This window comes from Cyprinus carpio, chromosome A10 (genome assembly GCF_018340385.1).
Source record: "Cyprinus carpio isolate SPL01 chromosome A10, ASM1834038v1, whole genome shotgun sequence".
In the NCBI taxonomy this organism is placed as follows: domain Eukaryota; kingdom Metazoa; phylum Chordata; class Actinopteri; order Cypriniformes; family Cyprinidae; genus Cyprinus; species Cyprinus carpio.
In genome coordinates, this window is record NC_056581.1 from 7,953,341 (window position 1) to 7,969,269 (window position 15,929).

The 15,929-nt window shown below is 36.6% G+C and overlaps 1 protein-coding gene across 3 annotated transcripts in view; it reads left to right on the forward strand.

Annotated features, from left to right (window-relative positions):
• LOC109098462 (ephrin-B3-like) overlaps positions 1–15,929 on the forward strand; it is a 42,183-nt gene that overhangs the window by 16,444 nt on the left and 9,810 nt on the right. For all 3 annotated transcript variants that reach the window (XM_042764987.1, XM_042764989.1, XM_042764988.1), the window contains one exon: positions 226–521. In XM_042764987.1, coding sequence (XP_042620921.1) covers positions 226–521 — 296 coding nt within the window. The remainder of the gene's footprint in view (positions 1–225; positions 522–15,929) is intronic.

The following is a 15,929-nucleotide window of genomic DNA, read 5'->3' on the forward strand; positions in this document are numbered from 1 at the left end:
ATGCCCTCTCACACACTCTCCTGACTCAAAGGGCATGTATGTTTACATTTTGAGTAAAAAATGTATGAACATAAAGGGCAGTTTCAGCATCAAACATGCCTTGAGGTTTCATATGCACGTACACGCAAGCAAATATCAAACTGTCAATCTCAGTTTCCATGGAAACGATCATTACTCATTTGTCTGTCACTCACTCTTCATCTCTCTCTTTCTCTAATTCTGCAGGTTTGGAGATGAAAGGGGCTACATACTCTACCCTCAAATAGGGGATCGTTTGGACCTTGTATGTCCTGCCACGAGTCCATCTGGGCCGAACTCTCCCCCTGAGTATGAGTATTATAAACTCTACCTCGTGTCCTCACGAGAGCAGGCTGACAGGTGTGAGGTGATGGGTGCCCCGAACCTGTTGCTCACCTGTGACAAACCCAACAGCGATATGAGGTTTACCATCAAGTTCCAGGAGTATTCGCCAAACCTGTGGGGTCACGAATTCAAGAACTTGCGAGACTATTACATCATAGGTAAGTGTGTGTTAACCAGTATTGCAATGCCAGAAAACCAAGAGTATAGTTGTGGACAACAGCATTTATTTGTGGAAATCAATTGCCTATTTTGAGTCCCTCAGTTTTTTATTTTTTATATATTATCCCTTGGTCCTCAAGTTGATAACACAGATTCACGCTCTGTCATGTTTCATAATCTTAATTTTCACTTTCTTGTGTTTTTATATATTTTTTTGTATTCTATTATAACTGTTTTTAAATTATCAGCCCCCACAAGATTAATCCGTCCCACATATTGTGTTATCTTCTGACCTCCTTAAATGTTCGGAATAATTTATCCACTCATCCAACCCACAAATCATTTTTTCACAAAAAAGGATATTATGAGCATGTAATAAGAATTTGTTCCCACAGCCTAATTTGTTTCTTTCATTTTAGAAAAATCATGGCCATGCTGTACTAATCTGTTCCCTCATTTAAGTTCAGTCATTACCATGATTTAACAAAATTAAAACGAGGGAACTACTTACTACATAGTACTCATAAGTTAACAAAAACAAAGGAAACAAATTGTAAAACATAGACACAATATCACTAAAAAGAAGGAACATATGAATAAAAAGTGGCAAAGATTTGTCTTTTGCAGTGCTCTGTATTAATGTTATCTTGTAGTTTTGTATGATTTTTCTAGTGCAAGCCATCATTTAATATGAATTTGAGACCCCCTCATTCATAATATTAAATATTAAAAATAGAGTTTAAAGCCCACAAATTAAGATTTCAAATAAAGTGATAATTTCTGCTTTGAATGGACAAACATTTTTAGGGAATATTTGCTAACTACCCAAGTGCGATAATACCACACGTCAGCCGCAGGGTTTCTGTCCTGTCAAATTTACCTCATAGTTGCTCCACACCAGTAGATGAATCCATCGATAAAACCCAGAATATGTGTGAGTGTTACTGTTTGTTCCCTAGGGAAATCACTTTTAATTAACCTAAGTTGGCAGTTGTTAATTTCTACAATATGCCTGTAATGAGAAAGAGAAAGACAGAGCGTTGGGTGCTGTGTGGTTTTGCACACACTTGTGATTATGTGGATCTTAATTGGCTGTAATGGGCCTGTGAGACTCAAGGCCATTTAAGAGCAGCTAGACACAACATCCCGACCAGTGGCAAACATACACGCACACATACACACTGTTCATTTCCCTTCCCAAATATCCACGCATGGTTTCTGTGCTGTTACAGATGTACAACTGTTAATGTGTTTTAATATAGGATAAAAGCACAGCATATTAGTGTAGGTTTTTGTGGTTCCGTCCTGTTGTGTGAGGCTGCGAGTGATGCTTTTAGCTGGTGCTTGTTTCCCCTGTGATCTGCACCGTTTGAAGCTGAGATCTTCTCCCTGCTGAGTGTGTATCAGAGTGTATCAAATGCTCCGAGCGCTTTTGTCAAAACTTTGATCACTGGGCGCTTTCTGAGTTCCCAGGGGAGCACTTTACCCTAAAAAGCGTTCAGAAAACCCACTGCATTAGAATCCCTCTCCAAAACCTCCTCTTTACCATCACGTTTTCATAGCACAATCTCGCATAGTCAATAATTCACAATAGTGGTGTGAGCACTTGTCTCATTGCAATTGCTGAGTTAAAGTAAAAGTGTATAACAGTGGACTTACATGTATGTCCTACAGCACCTCGTTGATATTTCGACTTTGGAGCATCAGAGTGTGCGTGTGTGTGTGTGTGTGTGTGTGTGTGTGTGTGTGTGTGTGTGTGTGTGTGTGTGTGTGTGTGTGTATGTGTGTGTGTTGAACTGGATTAGACTTGTGGTAAGGAGCTGTTAATTATTGAAAAGGTCTTGTTGGTTTATTTATCAAGGTTAAACTGAAATATTAGAGATGAACCTTACTCCCACACTAACCTGTGTGTGTGTGTGTGTGTGTGTGTGTGTGTGTGTGTGTGTGTGTGTGTGTGTGTGTGTGTGTGTGTGTGTGTGTGTAAAAATATATAACAACCCCCCTACCTTGATGTCACAATGTGATACTGCAAAGGAGTGGCACGATGCAGCAAAATTAGTTATTAGTTATAATCAATAAAAGTACATAGTCTGCAAGTGAGCAACATCATTTAGGGCATATAAATTTATACATAGATTTAAGATTCAGATTTAAAATTTTAAGATTTAGATTATTTTAGATTTGTACTCCATTTAAGATTTAGCTTTAACACACGATTTTAAGATTCAAATTTACAATTTGAATTAAGATTTTTACATATAGATTCAGATTACATTAGGTTTAACACTCACATTTTTTTTAATTTTAATGTAGATGTATGACTTTTAGATGTACGACGTTTAATATTTTAATGCTTAAGATTCAAATTACATTTAGATTTAATCAAAGATTTTGATTTAAGATTCAGATTTAAAATGTGCATTTAGATACATTATTTAGATTTATTTATTTATTTATTTAAGATTTGTACTTGCATTCAAGATGTAAATTTAATATTTTGCTTAGAGATATTTACATTTTTTCACCACTTGGATGCATTTTAATATTTAACATTTTTAATGATATTTATTTAAGAATAAAATTACAGTATGGTAATGATTTTAATATAATTGAACAGATTTTCACTGTTCAAAACATAGAAAAAGACAGTTGAAAAACAAAAGTATTTTGTTGTTAAAATCTGAGCGAATTTCCCAGCTCGCCCACACACTTTAACGCATGCCGTTAAATTTACGTATTTTTAGAGGCAACATTTAGCATACCTTGCTGCACAGTTTGAAGCCTTGTCAAAATTAAAACCATACTATTTAATTTTACACAGATGCTGCTGCTCTCTGAGTTCCAAAGTTCAGTGTTTGTGGTTGTGTGTTTGTGTGCATGTTTGTGTGTGTCTGCCATGCTGAGCCAGGGTGTTTGCTGTCTGATGACTATGAGTAGTGACAGGTCCCTCCCAAACTAGGTCAGCAATCAGAGCCCCGTGCCACACTATGGTCGGTTTGTTAAACGTGTGTGTATGTGTGTGTGTGTACCATGTGTGTGTCACAGCATAGAGTCTGTGTTTATCCCTGTGAATCTGTCCATTTGAATTTCCAGCTCTATTTCAATTTCTGCATGTGTCGTTTTGATCTTTACAGTGTGTGTGTGTGTGTGTGTGTGTGTGTGTGTGCTTATATTCTCCTGATAAAGATCACACTGTAGGTCTCAGGTTAATGGGATATAGATGGTTTAACACAGTGATTCATTAACCTTCTGGCATCTGCAGCTGCGGTTAAAGTCATTACGTACACAAAAACACACCTATACATGAAAACACAAACAACCCCACACCTGGCCTTGTGTAAATGTAGAACTATTCAAAGTGAGTCTTACAAACATATGATCTTCATAAAACCCTTGAAATAAAAACCTGTGGTCGGTGTGTTTATTTCATCACATGAAGATTTAATTTGATTGTACGTTACTAAACTTTCCACACAGCTAACTATAATGCTCACAGTGACATCAGACAAAGCACACATGCACACACACATGCAGCAGCAGCAGCAGGGGTGAATAAAGGCTCTTTTGATGGATGGACGTGTGAGCAGAGGGAGGGAGATTACGGTTTGAGGGATTGTGGGAATTCTCCTCACCAGCTGTTCACTAGAGACAGGGAGAGAGAAGATGAAGGGATTGAGGGATGGATGGCGAGAATGGAGTGAGGGTGAGAGAATGGAGAAATCTGATGGTTATGTAGGTGAAGGCTCTAAGGCTCTGAGGAGTAGAAATGGAAATAATATTGAATATAAACACACACACACACACACACACACACACACACACACTGGCTACACTCACACAGCAGCAAAATACAGTTGTTAGGTTTGTTTTAAAGATACCGTTCAGAAGTTTGGGGTTGGTAAAATTTTGCTTACTTCTATGCTTACCAATGCTCCAACTGTTTTTTTTTTTTTTTTTCTTTTTCGTTTTATTCATTTTAGATTTTAATTTATTCCTGGGCTGCAAATCCGAATTTTCAGAAGTGTTACTCCAGTCTTCAGTGCCACACAATCCTTCAGAAATCTGATTTGCTTTTCAAGAAACATTACTTATTATTATCATTATGTTGAAAACAGTTGTGCTGCTTAATATTTTTGTGGAAACCATTAAAGGATTCTCTAAAAAACAAAGAAAAGAGAGCAGAAAAGCTTGACTTTGGTTATTTGTTCTTACAGAGAGTATTTGATCTGCTCCTGTAAGATTTTGTGTGAACAGGTTAATTTAGAGTCACACCTGTTTAGTAAATTACAGTTGTAAATCCTAAACACTGTCTGTATGAAAGCAGCCATTCAGATACCCTGCAAAGTAGGACTTCTTAGTGATATTTTAATTAGTCTTTCAAGTAAAAATATCAAACAATTTAGAAAATAATAAATGAAAACAAGACAAATTTACTTAAGAAGCAAAACTGCGTAAGATATAAAGACTTGTTTTCATAGAAAATGTACTGCACTGGCAGATGGTTTTAACTTGTTTATACTTATGCTACGTTCCACACAGCATGAAAGTCTGAAACTCCTACTTAATAATAATGACTGGAACAACACTCGAGAAGAATCATTTCCAGACTGCAGTACATTGTCTGAAAACAAGACGTTTCAAATACATGTTATTCTTTCGGACATATTGTTGTGGTCTAAACACAAGGTGAGATTTAATGACTTTATTAGCATCAGCATTAGCATTTCGATCTTATCAGGACTGTTTCTTGATGTAGGCTCTCTTGCGTTGGGTTGAGACTGTGATTCACAGGGCCCTGTGTGTGTTGTCAGGTTCTATTTCCACATCCCATCCATTCCATCCCTCCCAGACCATTGACACACTTCTGAGAGGTGCTATTAGTCAGCCTATTAAGATAATTACCTCAGAGGAAACGAGACAGAGAAAGAGACAGCCCTCCTCCGACATACAGCGCCTTTGTATTTGTATTCATGGATCCAATCTATTTGAATTTCCTCTTTATTGACCAGAAAATGAGATTGACAATGATAGAGAGTCTGAGCCAGTGCTCTAAAAATCTCTATAAATGTAGTACACACGATGTATGCACTATATTCCAAGTTTGAAGCCATATGATTGCTTGCCAGTTTTAAGAAGACTTGTCATATAGTGCACAAGGTGCATGGACCACTGCTATTTTACACTAATCTTGGTTGAATTACCAACCACATAAAACCATGTCTAGGTCTATGGATACCCTAGTAGCCATTGTTCATTCAGTTATCAAGAAGTACAAGCAATATCAAGCTAACCAGACAGCTTGTTCTTCAAAACTCTCCAAAGAAGGAGAGTTGCGAAAGGCCAACAGTGCCTTTGAAGAAGCCACAGAATTCAATAGCTGAGAATAGAATATAAAGTCAGTCATACCAAGAGCTCTGGCCTACATGGGGTGGTGGTACAAAAGAAGCCATTACTCAGAAAAAAAACATGTTAGGGCAAAAAAGCATAAAGCAGACCTAGAAAACATATTGTGCTCAGATGAGAGCTTTTGAACAGAATTCAAAGGTGCAGAGCTCATGCTGCCCACACCTTAAAACACCATACCTGCAGTGAAGTATGCTTGTGTAGCATCATGCTGTGGGCCATTTTTGACCAGCAGGGACTTGGCATCTTGTTAAAATGGAGTGAAGACTGCATTGTGCCAAAATACAGGGAAACGCTGTAGGTGAACCTGAGCCAGTGCTGAATTACTCAAGCTTTGAGATCGGTGCCTCGATGTAATCTTAAAATGGGAAGGTGGAGTATGTATGTCGATAAAGATATCTCCATTGTTTCTTTTTGAGAACATTTTGCAATATACAACAATGTGACACTAAAATAACTAGATTTGCATTACCAGAAATAAATAACATTGCATAAATTTAAATAACAATGCATAAATTCAATCCCACAACAGAGATGCAGTTTTATATTTGTATTTATTTATTGGCACATGAGTAAAATGCATGTATTGCAATGTCAAGGCAACTGTAGAGGTCTATATGCAAGAAGAAAAAATACCAGGTTCAATTCATTATGCAAATACTGCAATATCATTGGTTAGATTTTTAAAGCTAAACTAGAGCTTGGCATGAATACTTATTTTTACTATTTGACTTGTCTATCAGAATAGTCAGCTGTGGAGTCATTACATCTCACAATGTGACTGTCTCAAAATTGCAAACTTAAATCTCCTAACAGACACTTTATTTCTTGTAATAGTTACTTGTAACTATCTTACATTTTGAATATTTATTTAAAAAAAATTTAAACTGTTTTTCATAATTGTGACTTTTTCTTGTAAATGTGAGTGTATATCTAATGTTTCAGCATCATTACTCCAGTCTTCAGTCTCACATGATCCTTCAGAAATCATTCTTATATGCTGATTTGCTACTCAAGAATTATTTCTGATTATTATCAACAGAGAAAACAGTTGTGTGCTTTGTGAAAAATGTGGAAAGATCTAAAGAACAGCATTTAAGCAAAGTAAAAGGAATGTAAAAGTCTTTACTGTCACTTTTGATGAATTCAATGCAGCCTTGCTGAATTAAAATATTAATTTCTTTAAAAAAAAAATCTTTCTGACCACAACGTTTTGAACAATAGGCAAGGCAAGTTAAGTTTATTTATATAGCACATTTCATAAACAATGGTAATTCAAAGTGCTTTACATAAAATAAAATAATAATAATAAAAAAAATATCACAACAATAAAACAAGGAATTTAAAAACTTTGCAAATGATTTAAAAATTGATTTAAGAGGTTTAAAATGAGTTTGCACAGACATTGCACAGTGCTCATTCAATAAATGCACAGCTAAACAGATGAGTTTTGAGTCTGCATTTAAATGTGACTATTGTTTTAGCACATCTGATCTCTTCTGGAAGCTGATTTGAACTGTGGGTGGCATAATAACTAAAAGCAGATTCCCCTTGTTTTGTGTGAACCCTTGGTATTTCTAACTGACTCGATCCTAATGATCTGAGTGGTCTGTTAGGTTTATATTCAATTAACATATCTGCTATGTTTTTAGGTCCTACGCCATTGAGTGATATATAAACGAGTAAAAGTACTTTAAAATCAATCCTAAATATAATTGGAAGCCAGTGTAAGGACTTGAGGACTGGTGTGATATGCTCAGATTTTCTGGTTCTAGTCAGAATTCTGGCAGCAGTGTTCTGGTTTAGCTGCAGCTGTCTAATGGTCTTCTTGGGAAGGCCAGTCAGGAGACCATTACAGTAGTCCACCCTGCTGGTGAAAAAAGGCATGAACAAGTTTCTCCAAGTCTTGAATGGAAACAAAACATCTAATTCTTGAAATGTTGTTTAGATGATAGTATGCTGATATAGTTACTGCTTTGACATGACTACTGAATTTAAGGTCTGTCTCCAGAATCACACCAAGATTCCTGACTTGATTTTTAGTTGTTAGACCCCTAGAGTCAAGGTATGCATTCACCTTGAAAACTTCATCGTTGTTTCCAAATGCAATGACTTCAGTTTTTTCCTTGTTTAACTGAAGAAAGTTCTGGCACATCCAACTGTTAATTTCATCAATGCATTAGCAGAGGGAGTCAATGGGGCTATAGTCATTTGGCGATAAAGCTAGGTAAATCTGGGTATCATCAGCATAGTTGTGATAGGCAATTTGGTTCTTTCTCATTATTTGACTTAGTGGGAGCAAATACAGGCTAAACAAGAGCGGTGCAAGAATTGAGCCTTGTGGGACTCCGCATGTCATGGACATCCAGTTAGACTTATGCTCACCTATACCCACATAATAACCTCTCGCTTCTAAGTATGACCTGAACCGTTTGATTACCATCCCAGAAAGCCTGACCCAGTTTTCCAGTCTCTCTAGTAGTATGTTATGATCGACTGTGTAAAACAAAGCACTGAGATCTAGTAGGACCAGCACTGATAATTTGCCAGAAATATAGTACAATACAATAGTGTATTTGAAAGTTTAGAAAGACCAGAAAAGTAGATGCACTCAAAGCTGATATTATCTACAAGAAAAAGTTTGAATGCGGTTCATATGTAAAGCAGATTTAAGCTGAATTAATTGCAGATGTTTGTGGGGAAGCACTGTAATTAATTCAGAGCTGAAGTGCTTAATTTACATCTGATACATATATAGACAAACGCACATCTTTGTAAAGACGGCAGGGTATGGAAACTGTCAAAGGTTGTTTTATCGTGCGTATGGAAAAGTTTCAAGGTTTGTTTTTGAAATGTCTCACATTTTACACATTTTATACTATTTAAAGTGAGGGGAGTGCCTAAAAAAAATGAATAAATTATCAGCTTTTCCCCCAAGAAGATTACAGGTTTTCCTCTGGTTTATGATGTTTAAAATAATTTCCACACATCAGCCAGATTTAGAGGAAATATCAACCTTGAAAAAAGCTTTTTGCCAATAGGGATGATGCTTTCATTAGTTATAAATACGCTTTCAGAACCGTGTTTGCTGTCAGCTGGAGATGAATAAGGACTGCTGCCGTCTAAAATATGCATATTTCATGACGTTAATGTATAGCACTTTAGTCCACATCAAGCTGTGGGCAGATCTTTGGAGATCTGCGATGTCTACTGCGGTACCTCATCAGCACAGAGTTCATAGAGTTTCTCTTTCTCCGTCTACCATCTCCCTCCTCTTTAACTGTTCCCCGTGCCCCCACCTCCACGCTGCTGGCTGCGGGCTGACTCAGATGTCAGAGCGCGTTATTTCAGTAGGCTGATTCTCAATAATGTGTCTTTATCTGGGCTCTTTGTGGTACAGGGTTTTGGTGGTGGGGCCGCACTGGGATTTGGATGAGGGAGGAGGCATCGCGGAGCAATAATGAGTTCTCGTTTTGTTAATGCCTCTCCACACCTCTTCAAACATGCATCATATACTCGCCTCCAACATGGGGACAAATGTTTCACACTGCTGAATATGCAGTTTGAGTTTGATGCGTGGGTTTTGTCTGAAAGTGTGAGGTTATGTGTGTATAAGCACAGTATTCATGTTAGACAGGTAGCGTGTGGGGGTTCGTCGTCTGATTGACAGGTGTGCTCACGCTTTAAAAGCTGTTTAAAAGTGCGACAGTAGATCTGTTTTCTGCCTTCCTCGTCTCTCCAGCTCCTCCAAGCCTTATTGACATGAACGTGACCTAGAAAAACCTTTACCATCTCACTCTTGTTTCACTCAGATTGTCATTCCCGCTCTTGCTCCACTTCACTGTACCTGAGTGAAACCTGTCAAGAACGTGGCCAGGTCATGTCTGGCCACCTCAAAAATAAAAAGAAAGAAATAAAAATGATTTTTGATAAAAAAAAAAAAAGAATTAAAAATTAATTAATTCTACATTCAAGACCATTAAATGTTTTGCACTTTAATTTACTTTCCAGGACAATAGATAAATACAATGAATGAATCATATTGTATAAATACTTCCAAATTTAAATAATATTTAAAAACCAAGTACAAGAACAATTATTTTTATTTATTTATTTGTGAAATTAACTATTTATTTTCTATATTTAATATTTTAAATTATTATTATTATTATTATTTAAATATGCTAATTATTTGTAATATGCAAGATATATATGTTTTATTGCTTCTTGTGTTGTTTAACGGGAATAATCCTTCTATACAAAAGTTAGAGTAAAACATCTGAATGCATTATGGTGATGAGTATTTGTAAATCTTATAAATTTTCCCTTTTTTCTTTTTATTATTAGGGTGAAATATTACCAGGACATGCTTCAGCCACCACTCTCTCTCTCTTCTTTTCCCTTATATTAAACTCTCTTAAATTAGACTAGGGCCTCTCACCTTTACCATCACCTGTCCTTCTATTCTATCTTTTACTCATCTCATCTCGATCCCTCTCTCTCTATTATCTGTGCCCATTTAGATCATTAATTCTTAATGTTGCCGCATGAAAATGTCCAGTAAAAGCAGCCCGAAAGTACAAAACACAGAGATTCACTTGAATGTTTGACTCGTTCCTGTAATTATTTAACCAAGCTTACAAGACCCTTTGCAGAACCTCTGCCACATAAGTATCTCTCATCTGAGCTGCAGGGAACAGCAGGCCTGGACAGTGTGGTTAACTAGAAGGGAGTGATGTCTTGTTTCATTAGTTGTGGCTGGATTTATTACTCAGGCTGTGAATTTATGACCTTGTTAAAGAAATAGTTTGGTATTTTGTTGTTGTGATCGTGGAAGAGTCTGAGTTATGTCCCTGTCACCATTCAGTTCTGTGCACTGCAGGGGTCGCAGCTTTGTGCGCTGTCTGGACATTTCTGCACTGAGCTGCTGGACGGGTCAGTCATTAAAACAGGAGAACCCAGTGTGTGTGTGTGTGTGTGGAGAGGATGTCAGACAGGATTAGCTGTTAATACCTGTCAATTGCTCACCAAAGATGACATTTAAGATAACAGCTGTGGGATTTTAGCCCTGTTTCCATAGGGACTGGACTCACTGTGTATGTCAAGACAAGCCAGAATGACAGACGTCACCACAATGTCATTAGTACCAGCGGCGATCCTTGGCATTTTATTTTAGCCTTGACTTGAAGGCATTATTAAAAAAATTACAGTGGAAGGAAACTGCTTCTGGTCATAATTAAACACCCCTGAAATTGCTTGACAAGTGCAGTTTGTTTGTATGTTTTTCTTTTTTTCTTTTTGACAGTTCCTATTCAAACAGATAAGTTGGGGCGGGACATATCGAAGGTTTTTTTTTTTTTTTTCTTACAAAAACACGTGTGTGTGTGTGTGTGTGTGTGTGTGTGTGTGTGTGTGTGTGTGTGTGTGTGTGTGTGTGTGTGTGTGTGTGTGTGTGTGTGTGTGTGTGCGTGCGTGTGTGCGTGTATCCAACTTGTTTGTTTTATTTAAAATTAATTATTAAAATTCTGAATTCTGAATTCATAAGTATCAGCAAAGGGCTCACCAATCAGCAAAGGGCTCACTTAAAGGTAGTTCACCCAAAATGAAAATTGTCATAATTTACTCACCCCATGTCGATCCAAACCTTTATGACTTTATTTCTTCTTTGGAACAACAAGAAAATATTATGAAGAAATGTTTTATATTTTTTTCCCCATACAATGAAAGTCAGTAGGGTTCAGTGTTGTTTCATTGGAAACAAAAATCAGTTGAAAATTCTTCAGAATATCAACTTCTGTGTTCCACAGAAGAAAGAAAAGTTTGGACTGACATTAGGGTGAATAAATGATGACAGAATCTTGATTTTGTGGGAACTATCCTTTTAAGCCATTCATCCAATCACTGCACAGCTCAGTGAAGCAATAGAACAGACTGTTCCTCATAAACGCGCTCACTTAGTGCATCACATCTGCTTAGCGGCAGATGAAAGGAACTTGTTTAACTACAATCCACTGCATGAAAGGACTTTATGTGTTACAGATCACAGCAGCAGGCCAAAAAACCAGAACATCTGAAATCTATTGCAAAGTTCATTGCATTCCCACAGTCAAAAGGTGATGTTTTAGGTCCAGTAAGGTTTTGACCTCTGGAAAAGAGTGTTCTCTTTTTCCAGCTTCAGGACATGCTATAGAAAGCTGAATGAAATTATTCTTCAATTCCAAAGTGTTGGGAATTAAGAATCAATTAATCAAATTGAAATAGATTCCATCAAAGGGAATCAATTCTTCTTTAATAGCCTCTTAGCCGTTCAGTAATAGTAATAAGTCTGATTTAACTCCACAAACCAGTTCTTTCAGGGTCCCTAAATCTCTAAACATGCCCTTGTTTCCGCCATTATGCCACAGTCACATATCTATTTCCAACAACTGTGTTATGGCTCTGGACTACATGAAGAGATAATAGAAGATGTTAATAACCAATGAATACTAAGGCAGTTTAAAAGGAGGTAAGCCTACATAACGTAGTCAAAAAATAATAATAATAATAATGCAAAATATCTGAAAAAGAATCAGAAATAACAGTAAAGTATATCGATTCCAGAGTTAAATCCAGAGCCAGGAATTCCTATAAACCCTAAAACCTGAAATCGTATATTCTTGTAAATCGTTCTCCATTAGTCTTTGTTTTATTTACAACTTCGAAAAAAAATGTTTTATAGTGTACCTATCTTTCAGCAAATCAGGTGGCCAATTTTACCTAATTAATATTCATAAGGCAAACTTTAAAGGGTTATAATGAGATTCCCATACTTTTCAGATCATTTCCTTTGTCCCTATGTCACACTGAGCTACATTTAAAGTGATTTCCCGAGGTGTCCTTGAACAGTCCCGCTCTGGCATGGTTTTGTCGGAGATATTTTTTGTCATTGAAAATGTCTTCCCTATGTTGGAATGAGTTCTCAGATAATCTCTCACACACCCAGTTTGTCTCATATTGCGTACTGCCCCCTTTAGGCCTGCCCTGGCACAGCTGCAGGATAATGAGGTCATGGAGGCCCTCTTGCCAGCAGGAACTTGAGCTTACTTAGGGAAAATTACTCTGGGTTTGTGCAGCCCAAACAGATTGTGCTAATTCCTAGTGGGCTGAAAAGGTTGACTTGGCCACTGGCCTTATTTGTCGGGGGTTAAAACCATCTTTTCGAGCTGTTGTTGCTCCCATCACTGGTCATCATGGGTCAATCCCCTTTTCTCAGGGGGCAAGGGAATTTTTGGGGAGAGGCGGAGTGGGTCAGTTTGAGGGTCATTTTAAAATGTTCTTGTGCCAGTTTTTTTCCTTCATTTCAGTTCCAGACATGCTTTTCTGTATATCACCGCAGATCATCATCTCAATTACCGAAGTCATCCATTGTTCTCTCTCGTCAGTGATCTTTTTTTTTTTTTTTTTGTCTGCTTGGGAGAACATGTAGACTGTAAAGTCTACACTGCAGTGTGTGTCATGTCTGCTTTTCATCTTCCTAATAAACCCACGGCCTCTTGTCTACCACAACCATCACAAGAAACTTCCAGACTACTGTTTTTTTTTCTACGCCCACTCACCTTTCCTCTCACCCTCTTCCTCTTTCTTCTCATAGTTCCTTCTAGGGATGTCAGAAATGCAGGTACTTCAGTACCAAGTCAATAATAAAACTAGGGATTCAATGTTTTTATAGCTGAGTTTTACACCCACTTTCAAATGCTCACACTCATTTGTGTGTGTGTGTGTGTGTGTGTGTGTGTGTGTGTGTGTGTGTGTGTGTGTGTGTGTGTGTGTGTGTGTGTGTGTGTGTGTGTGTGTGTGTGTGTGAAATAAAACTCTGCTTAAATTAATTAAATATAATTAAATAATTAATTTAATTTAAAAATGCACATACAAATCTAGATAAACTAGTCAACCTCAATTGAGACCATTGTTAGCTATTTGTAATATTTAATAATCATGCTGTAAAGACTATGCCAATAATTTTTATTTTAAATATATTTACTTTTGGTTTATTTAATTATTATTTTTATTATTATTTATGTAATTTCTAGATTATTACTTAAACTTGAGTACTGTGATAAAGTACTGATAGAGACCTGAAAAACTTAATTTTTTTTTTAATTCTATCTCTGTTCAGTTTTTATTCTATTTCTTGTTATTTGTTTCTTTGTTCTGATTTTATTTTTCTTAAATTTTTTGAGAAAATTAATCAGTGTTTAATTGATAAATACTTAAAGCCACACGCTGTTTTTTAATTTAATCTGGTAATAATTATATATTTATTTTGCTTTCTAAATAAAGTGTTTTGTCCATTAGCATATTAGTTTTTGATGTGGTATCAAAATTGGCATCAAGAATCATGAAATTTCGCCTACTGACATTTTGGTTTCATGGAAACCTGATGTAACTCTCTGTTCCTCTCTGTGCTGTTCAAGTTCAGCTTTTACACCTTTACCCAACATCTCTGCATCCCTAGAGGGAGAAAAGAGAGAGTGCGGGAGGTGAAGAACACAATGAGAGCCATTAGGTGATGAATCATTTTTTTTCTACCTCCAGTGTGTTGACTAATGACTGCCATGAGCACTAAAAAGGTCATGTTTTTGGATTCAGTCCATGAGTGTGTGTTTGTGTGTATTTCTGTGTGTGTTTACATGTGAGGGGGTGAATCTTGTATATGTTTTGTGTATTATCTTAAGATTATTCTTTATTTAAGTCAGTTTTGGGTAAATGTAATATTTGGCTTCGTAGTAAGAGGTCCTTTGGATGAAATCCAGGGGTTTTCATCGTTCTTGATTTTAACATAAATTTGTTGTAATGTTTTTGCCCTTTTTGAGGCAAATTGTGAAGTTTTGAAATTCATGAATTTTAAAGAAGTTTTCTGGGTTTAATTCAAGTTGAGCTCCGTGGACAGCACCTGTGTCATACTGTCGATTGCCACAGAAAATAATAGTGTTTACAGTAGTGCACTTATAATGGAGGTCTGTGGGGCAAGGCTTTCTTCCATAATAGATTAAAGTAAAACAACATTTAAAATACATTCTTCCAAAAGTATAGCTACAATATTTGATCATGTATATATGTTACATGTTAATTACTAACCTTGTCTTTTCAGTTAAGTTACATTACTTTTTTTCACTCATGTGTGTGTCCAATAATACATAAATAAGAAGTACACCACCATACAAAAGTTTAAGGTCAGCATATTAGAATGATTTCTGGAGGATCATGTGACACAGAAGACTGGAGTAATGATCAATCAAATTCAGCTTTGACATCATAGGAATAAATGACATTCTAAAATATATTCTAAATATAACTAGATAAACTGAGGGAAGAATCTAAATGAATTTTGGTGGTAACTGAAAGCATGTCACAGATGCTGTCAAAAGAGATCAATTTAAATTGAATCGAGAAAATTTCTTACAAATCCTTAAATCTGTGGCAAACATCATTGCATAAAAGTGCTTTGAACATAAACTACAAATACATTAGGCAACCGGCAAATACAGAGCCCCACTTCAGCCTCAGTCCTTGGTATCAAGCTTCACCTAAAATAAAACCGTTACCCTCAAGCAGAAAAGCTATTGAATGTTTGCTGGCACCCTTCATCGGCATGTGCTCCTCGCCCGTCTGCCGTAATCTTTTCCTAAGAACATAATAATCAAGAGTGATTTTGGATGGAAAAAGTCTTTGTACATGAGCGCCGTGGTTTCCAGAGCGCTGCAGATTAGCTACGGTGTGTCATTCAGAGGTTCAATAAAATATTAAATGGATCGAATACAAAGTGTTTCTGCAATGAAGAATTCAATATCAACCTTATGAGCTGCCTTTATAATTTGGAAAGGAAAATAAGTTTGAAGCTCTTTGTACCTTGGGGATGGAGCTGGAACATTGTTTGAATGCAGTATTCAGTGCCTGGATGCTGAGTTATTCAGACTTACATGGATAAAGTACCAAGTTTTTCAGAGAGGCGCCTCACCTATGAA